The sequence below is a fragment of the Juglans regia genome, chromosome 2 (assembly GCF_001411555.2).
Source record: "Juglans regia cultivar Chandler chromosome 2, Walnut 2.0, whole genome shotgun sequence".
Lineage (NCBI taxonomy): Eukaryota > Viridiplantae > Streptophyta > Magnoliopsida > Fagales > Juglandaceae > Juglans > Juglans regia.
In genome coordinates this window covers 33,457,894-33,475,737 of record NC_049902.1, presented here as the reverse complement: position 1 = coordinate 33,475,737, position 17,844 = coordinate 33,457,894, and the positions used below count along the sequence as shown (strand labels likewise).

The window sequence follows — 17,844 nt, the reverse complement described above, 5'->3', positions numbered from 1 at the left end:
ATAGTGGGATAAAAGTATGGTACGAGCGTGGTGTGAAAGTTTTATAAATAATATTTGTATTCTTAAATTGTATAAATTTCGTGCATTTTTTTAAAAATAAATAAATAAATTTAAGATCCATGTTAATTTTTTTTTAATGATAAATCTATTTTTTTTTAAATAGAATATACGAAACTTACACACTCTAAAATTATATCTAGTATTAGTCATTAAATATTTTTATAAATCAAATCCTACATTTACAACGATGTAAAAAGCATGTCTTCGTATTAATAAAATAACTCTTAACAGGTAAAAGATTGATAGCCTGATAGTATATGACTTGATTCTCTAAATGAAAAACTTGGCTTATAAACCCCCACCTCCCTCTTGACAAAATGTATTAATGGAATGAGTTTCGGGACAAGTTTCTATTGGAATTCATTTTTAGAAGAGTACTTGTATTCAATGTTTTTAAGAGTACTGGGGAATTATATAAAGATAATTATTAAAAATATGAATGTTACTGTACAAAAGCCTCAAACCTTATACACTATTTAAAAATATATGATATTACTTTTTTATATCTATAATTTTTCTAAAAATATACATTATAAATTTATGCGGTTTGATACAATATATATTAAGTTATAAATTCATTTTATTATATATATATATATCGAGTAATATCAATTTGTAATTTTATATCTCTCTTTATCCACTTAATATTAACATTTTTTTTTTCAATTTACATCATAAACTACTAAAAATCTCCAAATATCATAAAAAAAAAATCATTACTTTTTGAAAAATGGTAAAATCACAAATATTCTTATATATATGTTTTAAATAGAGGGTACTTTATAATAAAAAAATATTTTAAAAATAGTGCTTTATCATTATTTTTTTACAAATCACATATATATTTCTTAAGATTATGCCGCGTATCTTTTTATTTTATTTTATCGATATTAATAATCAAGTAGATGGTAAAAATTACCAATTTGAATAGTTTAGAAAGTAAACTGAAAATAATAATAATAATAATTTGGAGGTGCAAAAATATCAATATAACCTAATAGAGTTGGGATTAGAGAAGTTTCAGTCATCCAACCTTCCCTTAATTGTCAATTAGGTCGAAACGCCTCCTTAAAGTCGAAGTTTACTTATGACCACTTGATTAGCATGGATTACTTTATTCTTTATGGGAAAAAGATGTCGTATTTTCTCAGTATATTGAGGTCAATACAACCCCTAAAATGGTTGTATATATACGAGGTCAAACGTCGGTGTAGAAGAAACATAGATAGAAGTTTGAATTTTCCATTCTTAGAATCCAACCAAAAACATAAAGAGTAGATGAAACGTTCAATGTAAATTCACACGTCAACTCTTGAAAATGTAGTCATGCATTATTATTTGAATAAGGAAAGTCGAAATTAAGTCGATGAAACGTTCAATGTAAATTCACAAGTCAACTCTTGAAAATGTAGTCATGCATTATTATTTGAATAAGGAAAGTCGAAATTAAGTCGATGAAACGTTCAATGTAAATGTTCAATGTAAATTCACAAGTCAACTCTTGAAAATGTAGTCATGCATTATTATTTGAATAAGGAAAGTCGAAATTAAGTCGATGAAACGTTCAATGTAAATTTCAAGTCAACTCTTGAAAATGTAGTCATGCATTATTATTTGAATAAGGAAAGTCGAAATTAAGTCAATCACAGAAATGACAGGTTCCATCTAAATATCAAATAAGCATATCTTTTAATACTGTAATAAAAGATTATTTCTCGACAAATTCAGTGGTGAGTCGAGACTCAAAAGGAAATATTTTAGAAATATAGATAGAAAAAAATGCTGCCACAATTCCCGTCATAGTAGAAGTTCAGGCAGCAAAGCTTGCAATAAAAATGACAGAACAATTAAAAAGGCTTCAACAATCCTAGAAGGAGACGCACCGGCACAACTCTTGATTTCGGCAAATCAAGGCGAATTAATTGTTTGGCAAATTAATCTCATTACTTAAGCTCAAGTGTTGAAAAATCATAACGACTATAGCATTAGAAAAATAGATTGATCTCAAAATTGATGTGCGCACTCAATGGCACAATGCGTAGCAACCAACATTGTGTTTGGTAGCATGCACGTAGAAGAACTACCTTATTGTATTTTACATATTGATAGCGGAAAAAATCTTCATCTTACTAACTTGTAATTTTCTTCCTATTTATAAAAGCATGCTTGATTAGGAAAAATATATATATATATATAACATTTTTTAAGGACTCTTTATACAATAATTATATTTTAAATTAAAGATTCTTGGTTGTAAAAAAATAAAAAATAAGTGGCGTGTGTTTTCGTTTTTATTTCGGCAAAAACCTTGAGAGGACAATGATTGTACTGGTTTTCATGAACAGAGTGATATGCCGAATCGACGTGGCTCTAGTTTCATGTTTTAGCTGTATTGGGGCGGCCTCCTTTGTGGTGTGCGAGGCAGAATTCAGAGTACTCCACATAACTTGTCACATCCTTGCAAGAAAGTGAACCCAAAGCTTCTATTTTCTAGAGAAGCCAAATAATGGTTACATGTCTCTATAAATCAAGAACAAAAGAAGGAACGAGAGGGTCGATGGGATTTTATAGTTCCAACCTATTTAAATAGACAGCGGCGAAAACAACTCCTTTTACATACTAAAATGTTTTACGGCATCGTAAGTACATGCAATTTGTTTAATTCACACGTAACATTCGCGGATAAAACACGCCGTTTATTTTATTTAAATGTTAAGTTTTAATTTATAAAATTTAAAATTTAAAATTTATTTTATAAATCAAATTATATCATATAAATACTTTATTAAATATTGAAGCTTAAACACGTGACAAGTCTCATGCAACAAATAAAGGAGAGCTTCTTTTTATAATTCGTGCCATGAAGCTTAAACTTCTAACTTTGAACATGTTGGGTACACGATCAGGAACTCTTTTTTGTTTCCTTTATTTTGAATATAAGTTCTCAAAACACGTGAGGAGACTATGGAAATTATAGAAAAATAAAAGCAAATACGAACCAAATATGCTTATTGAGTACTACTCGTGCCTTTCGTCCACCAACCCAAGTCAACAAAATAAAATGGATGACCAATGCAACGATGCAGACCCGACCCGCAGTCAAAGTCTCGAGAGGGAAAGATCAGTAAAAGGGACTCAATATTTAAACATTCGTAGTAGCTTTTTATCTTTGATTTTATTTGAAAAGGGTTACAAACACAAACTGATAATATAAAAATAAATTTATAAATTGATCCGTTAAATTTACTTTACGTTAAAAATAATTTTATAATATAATATATCATATTATGATAAAAATAATTTTACAATTTAATGTATCATATCAAACCACGACTAATTTACATTTTATATAATTTCTTTTTGTATTGAAAGTATTTCTCATTTTTTCCCCTCAGCTAACCAGGCTATTCGACTAAAGAAAATGATAACATCTTACAACTATTTTCAGTGACGGATCTACATAGAGCTCGAAGGGGCCATGGCCCCCTCCAAATTTTTTTTTTTTTTTTTTTTATAATTTAAAACAATCCCTAAATTTTATTTATAATTCCATGTATATAGAAATTCTCCCCTCCATTTTTTTTATTTATAATTTTCTTAATCCCATATGATTTCTAAAACTTTGTAAAATTTCAATATACATAGAAATGTATCTCTCTAATTTTTTCCTATAACTCCTGGACTCTGTATAATTTCTGTTTATTATCTATTTTCAAATATGTGGCCCTACTAAAATTAAATTAAAATTAAGATTAGGAGAAATAATAAACTATTAACATTGGCACTCAAAGTTTTTATTATTTAATATTAATTTTTTTAATATAGAATTCAAAGTGAAAATATAAGAAAAATCATTTAAAATTGATAATTTATAAGAAAAATAGTAGAGATGATTTATCCTCTAAATTTCATTGAGCAAAAAAAATTTATTTAATGTCTCAATTGTAGTATTCTATGCTTAATATGACACAAAAAAAAAAGATAAATTTTACATGAATTTTGATAAACTAACTTAGATATTAGAATGAAATAAATGGTAGTTTTATAATATTAAAATTTATTTTTAATAAAGTGACATAATTTTATTAATTGATTAAAAAATAAATTATAAAATAATTACATAAGTCTACCATCACTCATTCACGAAACCCTCGAAAGCAAATTCATTTGTCTGTTTTATTTTCCTGAAGTAGAAACTCGATCACGACACTTGTAGCACCTAGAGAAATCCAAGTGTCGTAGTACTGCTGTCTTTCATTTTTCCCTTGCATTTCAGAGCGGTCGCAATTGTTGGGAAAACCAAGGAGCACCGCTTATTGTTGGGAAAAGCTAGCAATCGGATGGGTTTAAAATTTAATTTTATATCCGCTAACAGATGATCAATACGTAAACACTCTAGGAGACGTTTGGATTCGAAGATGACTTGAGATGATTTGAGATGAGTTGAGATGGATTGTGAATAGTAATGAAATGAGTTGTGAATAGTAGTAAAATTTGTGAATTAAAATTGCTAAATAGTAATAAATAATAGTGAGATGGGTTGAGATGAATTGAGATGAGCTGAGATGACTTACGAATCCAAACGTCTCCTAAAATAATTCAATTTGAACCCGCATACACCGAAAGATGCTCTCCCTCCCTCCGAATGTGTCTTCCTCCCCACTCAAGCGCAAAGATGAGTTATTTTTATTTTTTCCTTTATGAAGAAATCATAAAGTGCAAAAATGGGAGAGGAAGAGCATGCATTCGGTGTACGCGAGTTCAAATTGAGTTTTTTTAAAGTGCCTACGTGTCTTTCATCTATTAGCTGGATGTGAAATTGAGTTTTAAACACATTCGTATGCAAGCTTTTTTCCTCATTGTTACCGTTACTTATTTTTATAATTTTTTATATATTTAAATATTTAAAAAAAAAAATCAAAATATTTATATATTTAAAATATCTTTCTTAATTATTAAATAAAAATAATAATTTCAGCCTTTTCCTTTGAATTATGAGGATTTCGACCAAGATTTCAATCGATTGGTCAACTTCATCTGCATGCTTTTTATACAATCTGTCTTGGCTCGTGTTCATGGCGACGCGTGCTCTTTGAGAAAACCCAGGTGTCACCATGCATGCTCCCGCAGAGCGTGCGAGGACGCGTAAAAGTACGAAACAAGCACGACAAGGGTGGGTCTCACCGCTGGGATCTCGCTAGTCATTTTAAGTTTTTTTTTTCTTTTTCTTTTTCACGAAAAATTCTGTTCCTCGTTTTCTCACATCATATTTATTCTTTATTTATTAAATATATAATATATAAATGATAGGTTAAAAAATTTAATAATTTAAAAAAATAAAAAATAAAAATAAAATAAAAATGTGGTGTATAGAAATAATAAATAACAAAATTATTTTTTCACATTATTTTTTAACACTTTTAAATATATATTTTTAAACAAATTATAATATTATTAAAATACTTTCTTAATTATTAAATAAAACAAAAAATTTAAGCGAGCTCCCAGCGGATCCTAGCATTTTCCCGACATGTTTCTCCAGCCGGAGCAAAGCCTAAATACCTCGCAAATTCCAACGTCGGCATGATTACGTGATAAATGATTTAGTTTTATATAACTTATTGTAAACAAATTGATTTGATCTAAAAGAATGTGTAAAAAAAAATTATTATTATTTATTAATAAAATCTATTATTTTATAAAAATTTATACGATATTTATTTATTTAAAATTTATACTTAATATTATTTATACATACATTGGTCGGTTCATTTTAAGTGAAATTCAATTACTTAATTTAACGGAAAACAAAACTTTTCCGTCAATTAATTAATAAAAATTGTATCTATTTGTTATTTATTTATTTATTTATATACGTATAAATAAATTTATCTATAACTTTTTTTTATCGACAAATCAAACATGACGTAAAAGTTGATCATATCATTTTATATAAAAATATTATTATTTAATTTTTCTTTTTATGAATACAATGAGCCATAATTTAGATTGAAAATTCATCTCATTAAATTATTATAACTATTATAAATTATTATATAAAATATAACAAATAATTTTATTTTTTTAAATCAATAATAATAATATTAAAAAATAATATTACAATAATATTTTATTCAACTCATTTAAAATCATTTGAATTAATTTTTGAATCACACAATAAACATAAATTACAACAAACGAGGTTTAATATTATTGATTAAAATTTGAAAACCAAACACAGAAAGGAGTTGGTCTTGTGTCTCTTGGGTGAAAACCAAAGTACAACTACCATGCCTTAATCACCGTTGGTACGCCGACGGTCCTGATTTATTCCCCAACCACGGATACCAAACTGCAACTCAGCGGCTGCAATGAAGAACTCCACAGCCTGATGTGGCGTCAGCAACTCCACTAACCTCTGCACCGTTCTCAGCCGTAGATCATCAGCCTTTTCTATAACGCAAATCAGCCGTCCGATCTTCTCCTCCATGTTTGCAATCTCGACAAGGAACTCACTCGCGCCATCCTGCCACTCTGATAGCTCATCCGTTATTGCATTTTCTTCCGTTACCTATTATTGCCAAAAAAAATACATTAAATTATATTTCCTTATTCTTTAAATAATTAATAAAATCAGGATAAATTATAGCATTTAATATATTTTGGTTAAAAATGGGTCCTTGATCTTTTTTTTCTTTGGTAGTAATTTAGTTCTCATATTTCTTATTTAATCCTTTATTGTGATCTTCACTTGCTTTTTGTTCCCCTATTTGATATTAAACCAAATAATTGACTGTTATATTCATAAACGAATTATATAAAAATAATTTTATATAATTGATATTATTTTATTTGTTCCGTTATATCTATTTTATAATTTAACGAATTATATTAAATTATATCAATTTATGAGATTATTTTTATATAATTTATTTATGATTAAAATATTTTTTTAATCTTAATAGCTAGAGAAAATAAAAATAAAAATAAAAAATGTTGTTTATTTGTAAAATGGTCATAATTATTAGAACTAAATATCAAATAATGCTATCTACAGTATAAGAGTAACCACAGTTCAATTTGAAAAAAAATAAAATTTACTATTAAATTTTTTTTTTTAACGTAAATCTTGACGAATGCAAATATCAATTCCCTTTCTAACATTGAGGACGGACGTAGAAGACACTTGTGGAAAATGAAATAGTTTACTGTTTCACACTGTAAGTCGCTGATTAGGCGGAACTGAGAGGGGGACAGATCGCCGAGGTCGCCAGTGCTCAGTCCGCGGAGGATATCGACCATGTGGGACTCAAAGCGAATGGAGGATTCGGTGTAGACGAGGTGAAAGGCGGTGGTGGGGCGCCACCCTCCGATCCAGCGGAGTGACCGCTCGAGCGAGGTGGCCCAGGGGGCAGCGATGACCGAGACGACGTCGCGATGTGCTGCGAGGGATTTGACCCGGTAGTAATCAGAGTAGTGGGACATAACCTTGCGGACGAGGTGGACGAGATCGCGTTGCTGGTCGGGGGTGGAGGGGGGTCTTGGGGATGCGGAGAGCTGGTTCAACAGCTGGCGCAGGTGGTCGAACCAGGTTTCGTAGAAGTTGGTGAAGCTACTCATCCTGGTGGGGTTGAGGGTGGCTAGCTAACTCCTACTGTTTGAAAAGAGACGAAGATGGTGTGGAAGGGTGGCCGGGAAAGGTGGCCTTGCCTTTATTGAGAGCCGCGGTGCCGACACGTTGATGGAGAGATGAGATGTTCTCTATTTTTTATTTTTATTTTTTAAAAAAGTAACAACTCTGCGGTTGGCTGATTTTTCTTTTTTTATTTTTATAAAATTAAATTATCTCATTTTATTTTATATAATTATTATAATTTTTTTTTTAATTTTTATATAAAATATAATAAATAATTCAATTTTTAATTTTTAATAAAACATCTTATCTTATCTAAATTACATAATCAAACGAGGAAGTATTCTATCATATTGTCTCAATTGGAGGATAATATATAATTTTTATTTTTATTCTTTCATCTTAATACTTTATATTTCACATGAACATTCTATCATTCCGATTTAACGATTAATGTCATATATTTGTAAATAATGTGCATTTATTTCAACCTTAAATAATGTGAGATCCATTAAAGTCTATCTTAGGCTTTGTTTGGATTAAGAGATATCTAATATTTTAAATTTTCATATAAAATATAATAAATAATTTAATTTTTTTAAATTTCATCAGCATACAAAAGAAGAAATAAGATTAAGGTTTATTTGGATAGTAAGATGAGATTAGATGATTTTAGATTAAAATTAAATAAAATATTGTTAAAATATTATTTTTTTTAATATTATTATTATCTTAAGATTTAAAAAAATTAAATTATTTATTATATTTTATATATAAATTTAAAAAAAATTATAATAATAAAATAAAATAAAACTATTTCTATTTCTATTTCTATTTCTAAACGGACGATTATTGCTGGCCTGACTGTGGAAAACAAAGTGGATGGGCACTCTGCACGACGCGAGCAAGAATTAAGCCTCAAGCGTTAAAACATTTTCTCAACGCTTAGCGTACGCAATGGTACTATTCTATTGTAAGGGGACATGCTTGCAATGCATTGCAGGCAACGAACTTTAATTTTATAGGCAGCATCATGATGGGGGGAGGAACCAATCAGAACAAATGATTAATGACACATTAAGTAGTTAGTTCGGAACATAGAAAACACAGAGAGAGAGGTGAAAATAATGCCTACTATATTCTCAATATTATCCCGAATTACCATTGTCGTTATCACAGGCATATCATTTGTGAAACAAACACCTAACTCTCTGAAACACAGATCATGACTTGAGAAACACATCAAATATCATTTAATCATTTTTATGGATCCAACTAATTTGTTGAATGTCAGAGAAATACTGAGTCATTGAATAAAAAAATTTTAAATCACGTTTATTTTTGTAGATGAGATGAGATGAAAGTTAAATATTAAATAAAATATATATTTTTGTTTTGAGATTTAAAAAAATTGAATTGTTTATTTATTTTGTGTGAGAATTTAATAAAGTTATAATGATTAGATGAAATGAGATGAATTGAAAAGTTTTGACCAATCTCTTGTTTTTGGTTAAAAACTTGAAAAGAGCTTCGGGGGAAGGTGTTTCAATCCAACTAAAAGGGTGTTCATGAAATTTAATCCAAGAGCTGAATTGCGTATATTGCATATTTACATAAACTCATTGACAGTTAACCTATTAGGACCAAGACTCCTAATTTGACAAGAAAACAAAAGTTCTAGACTCATACTCATTTACCCCAAAACCCTTTATTCATGGAAGTTGCAAAAAGTTACAGATCTACCTGCCACTAAAAATTAAAAATAACTTATGTATTGAGAAAATCTATGGCCAAATGAGTTTTCAAAGTCACAACCCTTCTTGAATTTTTCTGTAGCGGAAAACCAATCTCATTTTTATCCTTGCTCTTAACATGTTAAAGACTCAACTATTGATCAAAATGCCCTAGGTCTGTTGGATACTAATTTAGTTAAACATTTAACCCTTAGAATCATAACATTTCATCACGCTTTCAAATTCAACGTCCACGACGCCCACTCTATCAACACTGATCTGGTGGTAGCCATTTCCCTTTTAGCAGCTTCACTTATCTATCAGTATTCAATGACTTGACACTATGCTCATACATAATACCAAAACATTTTAATTCAGCTTATAGGTCGCCTCATTCGTGACTTGAACTCGTGACATGATCCCTGCTCTAGGCCTGTGCATATATGGCTTGGGCTTAATCCGTTCGAACAACCCGCCCCGATCAACCCGTCAAAGACGAGTCATCGGGTCAAAATATACATATTGGGTTGAACAAAGTCGAACTCCAACGAAACGCGATTTTCATCCTAATATTTCTTGACCCAATAGATGGAAGAAGACGGAGAAGAGTTAAGAGGATAGTAATTAAAAACGAAGAGGAGAATAAGGTTGAAGAGCTACTTAAAGTAGCGCAGGACGAGTTGCTTCTTAAGCTCTCTCTCAACTCCCACATGTCCCACGTTCCTCCTGACTATCTCCACACCAATCTCGACCGTCATTTCGAGTCCCTCAAATCCCGACCATCCCTCCCTACACCCGACAGGCAAGGCTCTGGACACCATCAGACGAGAGCTTGGATTTTACCGGCCCAACTTCATGGGAAACCAGTGGGCAGGATGGACCACACCTGAAATACTTTCAGAGAATCCTGATGAAGGCCCAAACATGGTTTCTCAAGCAAGAGGCATCACAATGATTGGGGCACGCCCATGGGTGGCATTGTACAACATACCCATCATATCCACAGGTGTTTCAGCTGCTCAAAGGATCGCTCGCACAGTGAGTGCTTGAGGAGGCGGCCTCCCAACGATGCAAACACTGGGCTTGGTTCATGGTGAGGACTCAACCGAGATAGCTTGCATGCTCTTAGAGCCGAATCAAATTGGGGCAGACCGGGTCCAGAACCAGGTTGAGATGTTAGCAGCTGAAGAAGGATTAGATGTTGAGAAGGGATATTTTACTGATTCTTCACCGGAGATGATTGTTACTGTGTTTTTGGTGCAGTATTGTTTTCCAAGGATGTGGTTGTCGAATTTGGGTCTATTTCTTCTTCCACATAAGAATGTTTTTGAAAAGTGGGATTCCTTCTTACTCTGGAATGCTATATGTGCTTATGTTTCTCTTCGATCTCAAAAGTGAACTGAAAATTTTTCGGTATTTTTTCGTATGTGCAGTATTAGACTTTTTTGATTTTCTTCAGTAATTTTTTTTTTTGTTAGAAATCTTCCCTTTTAATGTATTAAAGTCTGTTTATAACGTAAATGGTGAAGAAGAAATTAAACAAAATGATGGAAGTCACGAGAAAATGGATGTACAGCCGGTGTTTGATAAAAGTCCTCAAATGATAATTTTTTTTTAAAATACAGTGATTTGAAAAAAAAAAAAAAAAACCTGCTAGTTTTCACCCGACCCGAATGGTCTAGGTCGGGCTAGTCTTCAATTCCCATGCTTGAGGGCCAAGTCGGGTCGGGCCAAAACAGTCGTTGGGAGGGCCAATGTGCAGGCCTACCTTGCTCTGATACCAATTATTAAAAATCTAACCATTGACCCAAAAGTTCTAGGACTGCTAGATACTAATTTGGTTAAACCTTTAACCCTCATGATCATAACACACAACCCTTCTTGAATTTATCTGTACCGGGAAAACCAATCTCATTTTCGTCCTTGCTCTCAACTTGTTAGCATTCAAGATAGTCCATATCTTCCCCTTTTGTAATCCACTGTGTCTTGTCATGAATCCTCAGTCTCATCAACCTTTCCTATGGCATCAGTATTTTCTTGCTCGCCCTCTGACATCCTTAACTTCAGCATCAGACCCTGGCTCTTGCAAAGCTTCCACAGAAGTTTCCAAGATCGCTTCTTTTGGTTGAACAATCAGACCCAAGTTTTCTTTACAACTTTCTTGAACAAAATACCATCGGTAAGCACAACTCTAACGGTGCTTACAAAGGGTTTTTTTATCTCCATTAAACTTCTATCATGGTTTAAAAACCATTTCTTTTTTCATAAAGCCAATTAACTAGGTTCCTCGTGACTTCCAAATTCCAAATCTCTGGAGAAAACATTAAACTTCAATGACAGATCAAGGTTAGTGGCCAGATGGGGATACTTGGGGAAATTCTCCAAAAGTTATAGAGTCGACTAGTTACAAGAATACCATTGCTAACTGGGAGTCTCATAACATTACAAATATACCCCCATTACAAAACTAGACATAACTTACGAAATAATGACCAAGATAAAAAATAATTTTACCCCTAGCTTCCTAATAAATAGATCTTCAGGACCATATAAGACTCTTTGATGTTGTATGTGAGCTCCACACAATTAAAGCTCTTTTTTTATAAGTAAACACAATAGAAGCTTTTAAGTTGGCCAAACTGAAAATTAGGGCAACTTGATTCTACTTCCATGGTTGTATCACATACTTTATTTCGCAGTTGTGACAAATTCAAATTCCATGATGGTTGTGAATTTAAGTACTACATTCGTTTTCCTCTTCTCCTCATGTATATGTAACCGTTTAGAATGGCATATGCACCCACACTCGAATGTGCTCAGCAAAGAAGTCTAGCAATGGAAAGCATTGAAACATTTACATGCTCCCAACAACAATTTTCCTCTTCCTATTCCTTGAAAAAAGGCGATTAAAAGGATCAGGAAACGGAAAAGGCTACATGTTTTGAAGATTACAATCTCCAATCAATAACATACGTCATAGTTTAACATCGTCTTCTTCTCCTAATCAAACTCTAACGGTGAAAAGAAAGTAAAGAAACTTACAATTAATCGACGGCCTTTTGCACCGCGTTTGCTGAATCTTCAGGCAATTGATTCCCCTGCTGCTTCTGTAGCATTGCTTTACGCTCCAGCTGCCGCCACTTGTTAATTGCAGCCGTGCAAATGACTGAATCACACGTTGATCAAAAGCAAAACCCAATCAAAGATTGAAAAAAAAGTCCAATTATAAACAAATGAAAACAAAGGGAAATGAGATATTACATCCAGCACCGACAAAATATAGCAGACGGAGGACCTTGGGGGCGGCAGGACCCGCGACCTCTTCTCCCGTCATGGCGTTTCCTTTCCGTAATATCTCTTGCTCTCGCTCGCTCTCTTGCTCGGAAAATCGCAGCACACTCTTAGGGATGCTTCCTAATAGATTGCCCTCGAGAAAGAGGAAACTGAACAATATGCCCAGCACCTGACCCTGCTTGCCTATTTAAAATTGGTTATAAAATTAGTTTTTTTTTTTTCTTTTTTGATAAAAGTTAAAAAATTAGTTTTGACTAAAGATGATAAATTCAATTATTCTTCAAGAAAAATGAAATCCTTTAGCTATAAAAAACATCCTACAAAAATAAATTTAAAAATTAACATAATTTTATATAATATATAAGATTGTAAAAATATATTTTGACTGTACACAAAATTTCAATACATTAATAATTACTTATTTAATTATTAAAAATAAAAAAATTAAATACTATCATTTTAATAATAAGTCACTGGTACTTTGAAATGAAAAATTCTATTCCTAAGTCTCATACACCACACACCAACCTTTTTATAATTTCTTTAATTTTATTCTCTTACTAAATGTGTGGTATATGGATTATGAGTAGAATAATTCAATTATTTTAAGAATAATAAAATCAAAAAAAACTTTAAAAAAAATTTAAAAAAATAAAAAAAATTTAATGTGTAGTGTATGGGCTTATAAATAACAATGCTCCTTTGAAATACCTAATTTTTCAATTTTTATTGCAGGATCTCAACTCGAATCAATCGAATCAATAAGCAAGCAGCATGGAGAAAAAGGAGGGGAGCTCCAAACTGAACGTAGCCATCATCCATCCGGATCTTGGTATAGGTAAATGCCCTCGTTTCTGCTCTCATCTCTCCTTCTCTCTTGTTTTCTCTTTTATTCTTTAAGATAAATCGGGGTAATTGGTTTGGTTGCTCGATCAATTGGCTCTTCATGTACACAAAAATCCGAACTGGTGAAGAACCCACTAGGCAATCGGGATGTTTTGGATTTGGCTCTTTATGGCTGCCGAGTAAATTGACTCATTCCATTTCGCGGCAATCAGACTGGTCGTCGTGGCTGCTGTTTTTAAAATTTTTTCCTGCTGCAAAAACTTCGAGTGCTACTATTCATATCGTAGCAAAGGAAATGTGATTTTTGCTAGCTTCTCATTTTCACCGACTTACTTGAATTATTGGAATTGAAATGTCAAGACTTTGGTGTGTAGATTTTTCGGCCAAAGCAATGTGGTGAGACGGGGGTCGTGTTTTGAGTCTAAGAAGCATTTTGCGAATTTTGATATAGAAGCAAGATTCAATGTGGGAATAGACAATAACACTTTTCTTAGTTCTAAAATTAGGAAACAGTTTTGCATGACTCTTGGAATGAAGAGGGTTTGGAAGGCAGTTGACATTGCCCATGCCATGGAATCAATGGGGTTGGTGGAGGTTGTGGAGTTTGTAATGAGAAAGGAGGTGGTGGTGTTGGTATTGGAAATTGTCGATGTGAAATACATTCACTTGCTTTTGTAGCTTTTCTTTGAAAGCATAGATTGAACTCCCATGGTTTTACAACAATCAGAAATCGCGTGTTCAGAGTTTTTAAAGAAAACAACATCAACCCTAGAAACTGTGGTTGTCTAAAAATTGAAAAGACAATAAAAAATCAAACCAAGCAGATGTACAACCAGATGGGCTATTAATTTATCAAATAAACGTTAATTTTGGCGTAGTTCATCATTTGTGAATTTGTTGCAAACCTGCCTGTGCACAATGGAGATGTTCTTGCCTATTTCAGTTATTGTTGAAACCTTATATTATTTAGTTTGTCATGTGGGTACCTTCCCATAATCTGTAGGTGGAGCTGAAAGATTAATTGTTGATGCAGCCGTTGAACTTGCATCTCATGGGCACAATGTCCATATTTTCACTGCACACCATGACATAACTCGATGTTTTGAGGAAACTCTTGCCGGTGAGTTACCTTTTCGGGCTTCTCTGTTTTTTTTTTTTAGTTTGTTATTTTTCTGTCTTATTCTTGCTTATATCTTTCTCTCCTTTTAGATGGGTGTCTTTCTTGTATACATCTTGTGTACTTGGATTGTACCTTTTAATTAATTTTTTCTACTTATCAATAATAAAAAGGATGCATGTAGTGTATTTAAATAGATATTCTAGGCATTCATCAAGACTGGAAGGCTGCAGACTTATAAGCTTAATTTATCAGCTGTGGAATGATAATTATGAAAGAAGCATTACTGGAAATTGGTTTGACGTGCAAACTTGAACAGGCTGCAGTTTGCAGTTGATTGTTAGCTTGAGAGGCTGGCAGTTGAGTATGGTGGCAAGATTGAGTGGCCAGCTGCAATCTTGAGATTGTTGGTGGTGACATCAAGGGGATCATTTCAATTTTTAGGCAACCAACAAGATATCCATATTATTATCTCCACTAGTCATAAATAAGAATACCATTTACCTCCATGTGGAGGATTAAAAATCCAAAGGAATTAATATCTCCGATCCTATGGTTGTGCCAAACATTAAATGTGGATAATTTATTCTACATGGCCCCCAATATGCAGTGTGCCAAATAAGATTTATGTATAGATATCGATATGTGCATACGAATGTGTTTATGTACATGTATGCATGTTGTGAGGTGCCTTGTTTTGAAGATCCAACAAAAATATACTAGAATAACAATAATAATTTTTGGGAATAACATTAAGCATAGTTACAACTTCTATAGATGGAAATTGATGCTCGGTATTTTATCATGATTATCTGCATCTAGTGTTCTTATATATACAAAATTTTCACTGGTTGTCCAGGTTCCTTTATAGTTACTGTGTATGGTGCCTTCCTGCCCCGGCATGTTTTCTACCGTTTTCATGCTCTATGTGCATATCTGCGGTGCATTTTTGTTGCTCTTTGTGTGCTGTTCATGTGGCCATCCTTCGATGTTGTACTAGTAGATCAGGTTTCTGTTGTTATTCCAATACTGAAACTTAAAACGTCAATAAAGGTATTTATACTTCTTTCATATAAACTGCTACCTGGATGCCCTGGCATCACAGCTGTCTCATGCACTACACTCTTTTTCCCAGGTTGTGTTCTATTGTCATTTTCCAGATCTTCTGCTCGCTCAACACTCTACTGTTCTCAGGAGGATTTATAGGAAACCAATTGATTTAATAGAAGAAATAACCACTGGTTTGATTCCATGTCTTGACTTTTGCTGCTCTTGTAAATTATCCCCACAACCTCAATTTATCCTTGTGCATTATAATCATACCATTTCTTTTCTTTGCTTTTGGGGGAGTCCAGGAATGGCAGATATGATACTTGTTAATAGCAGATTTACTGCATCTACCTTTGCAAATACATTCAAGCATCTTCATACTCGAGGAATTCGGCCAGCTGTTCTGTATCCAGCAGTTAATGTCGATCAGTTTGATGAACCCCATTCAACTAAGTAACCACATATTTGTATATCTCGTGGTATCTTCTAGTTTTGGGCATAGAGTGCTACGTGTAGACCTTTCTATTACCTTGTTTTTACCCCCCAGCATAAGCTTAGTAATCCGATTCTTATTTGCATTGTCATTTTTTGTCTAGGTTGAATTTTCTTTCAATCAACCGATTCGAAAGAAAAAAGAATATAGAATTGGCAATTTCAGCTTTTGCTATGCTTCACACACCTGAAGGAGATGTCTTCCAAAATCATAACCTGGATGATGCTTCATTGACCATTGCAGGCAAGTCGCGAATGATTTTGTGAGTTCACACTATTTATTTAATGCCTTTGAGTGAGTACCTTCTGTTCATCACCACCTTATTTATGCTGAGGCCACATTGTGTTCTTTAACTAAGACTAATTGTGTAGTAGTGACCAATTTGAAGTATAGTTGTCTTGCAATGAAATTTTCAGCACTGGGTTTCCATATAGCTGCTGTAATCCTCAGTATAGCAGTTAGACTCTCTGTAGTTGAACATGAGAGGCATGTTACTATCTTTGTTTGTGGATCATCCTGTTTAGACGTACACTATACGGGGTTGGGCTTTTATGTTAGGCATTTTTGTGCATGGTGAAATCTACATGCTGCAGATTACTTATTACTGGTAAATTAGGAATTTTCTATAAAATGGAGTAATGGAGCCGAGCCATGCTTATTACCGGTTATGTAAAAACCAAATAATTATGTTGGATGAAACTTGACCATATCATAGTATGCTCAGATACGTGAAGCCCCCACATAGTTGCTCATTTACAAGGCAGAAGCTTGATTGTCTTTTGCAATTATGGGCAGTATAAATCATCCACATATATTATTGTAGGTGGGTATGATAAACGCCTGAAAGAGAATGTTGAATACTTGGAGGAGCTTAAAAGTTTAGCAGAAAGGGAAGGAGTTTCTCACCGGGTTAACTTCATTACATCATGCTCAACAGCTGAAAGAAATGCACTTCTCTCCCAATGCCTGTGTGTAATCTATACGCCAAAGGTACGGTGGCATTTGGTATATTGCATCTATGTTCAATCATTGGCATTTGCCCCCTTAAACTTATCAGATTTGGAAAAGAAAAAGAGGGTTAATATGTGAATGTTCATTTAGTGCAGGATGAGCATTTTGGGATTGTTCCTCTGGAGGCAATGGCAGCTCATAAACCTGTAATTGCATGCAACAGTGGGGGACCTGTAGAGACAATTAAGGATGGGGAGACAGGATATCTTTGTGATCCTACCCCACAGCAGTTCTCTTCGGCCATGGCCAAACTTGTTCAGGACCCTCAGATAGCAAAGATAATGGGTAAAGAGGCCCGGCGTCATGTTACCGAATCATTCTCGACAAAGATGTTCGGTCTGCATCTGAATCAATATCTTTCTGACATTGCTAGGCCTAAGAGAGACTAAGAATAATGAATAGCATTCAGTCAGAAGATGAAAGCTACAATGTACAGGACATTTTTGGTAATACAAAACAATGTTTTCCCTTGATGAACTCACGTAACTTCAGTTGCTTGGCTGAGTCATCTGTGAACTAATAGGTTTTGGTGGATTTTATGACAATTGTCTTTTTGCGGGTCTCAATCTTTATTAAATTGTGAGAAATTTGATTGTGCTTAGGTCAT

The 17,844-nt window shown here is 33.0% G+C and overlaps 3 protein-coding genes across 7 annotated transcripts; 1 reads left to right on the top strand and 2 right to left on the bottom strand.

Moving 5' to 3' along the window:
* Nucleotides 1–6,245: 6,245 nt before the first annotated feature.
* LOC109012157 (protein DELAY OF GERMINATION 1) lies at nt 6,246–7,788 on the bottom strand. The gene is made up of 2 exons (XM_018993670.2): nt 7,270–7,788; nt 6,246–6,631 (listed from the first exon to the last, which is right to left on the bottom strand). The coding sequence occupies exons 1-2, from the start codon at nt 7,678–7,680 to the stop codon at nt 6,356–6,358; spliced, it is 687 nt and encodes a 228-aa protein (XP_018849215.1). The 5' UTR covers nt 7,681–7,788; the 3' UTR covers nt 6,246–6,355.
* A 3,949-nt stretch (nt 7,789–11,737) lies between these two features.
* On the bottom strand, nt 11,738–12,894 carry LOC109012164. Of its 4 annotated transcripts, none has more exons than XM_035686144.1 (3): nt 12,688–12,894; nt 12,469–12,592; nt 11,738–11,754 (listed from the first exon to the last, which is right to left on the bottom strand). In XM_035686144.1, exons 1-2 carry the CDS (start codon nt 12,758–12,760, stop codon nt 12,471–12,473), a joined length of 195 nt encoding a protein of 64 aa, XP_035542037.1. In that variant the 5' UTR covers nt 12,761–12,894; the 3' UTR covers nt 11,738–11,754; nt 12,469–12,470. The 4 variants fall into 4 exon arrangements, with proteins under 4 accessions (XP_035542037.1, XP_018849234.1, XP_018849240.1 ...); XM_018993689.2 differs by lacking the exon at nt 11,738–11,754 and adding an exon at nt 12,150–12,317; XM_018993695.2 differs by lacking the exon at nt 11,738–11,754 and adding an exon at nt 12,150–12,311.
* Nucleotides 12,895–13,433: 539 nt separating this feature from the next.
* LOC109012141 (alpha-1,3/1,6-mannosyltransferase ALG2) lies at nt 13,434–17,803 on the top strand. 2 transcript variants are annotated; one of them, XM_018993650.2, is made up of 8 exons: nt 13,434–13,558; nt 14,570–14,686; nt 15,543–15,736; nt 15,819–15,924; nt 16,039–16,186; nt 16,330–16,469; nt 17,050–17,216; nt 17,333–17,803. In XM_018993650.2, exons 1-8 carry the CDS (start codon nt 13,495–13,497, stop codon nt 17,624–17,626), a joined length of 1,230 nt encoding a protein of 409 aa, XP_018849195.1. In that variant the 5' UTR covers nt 13,434–13,494; the 3' UTR covers nt 17,627–17,803. The 2 variants fall into 2 exon arrangements, with proteins under 2 accessions (XP_018849195.1, XP_018849203.1); XM_018993658.2 differs by having other exon boundaries at nt 13,442–13,558; nt 14,600–14,686.
* Nucleotides 17,804–17,844: the final 41 nt, after the last annotated feature.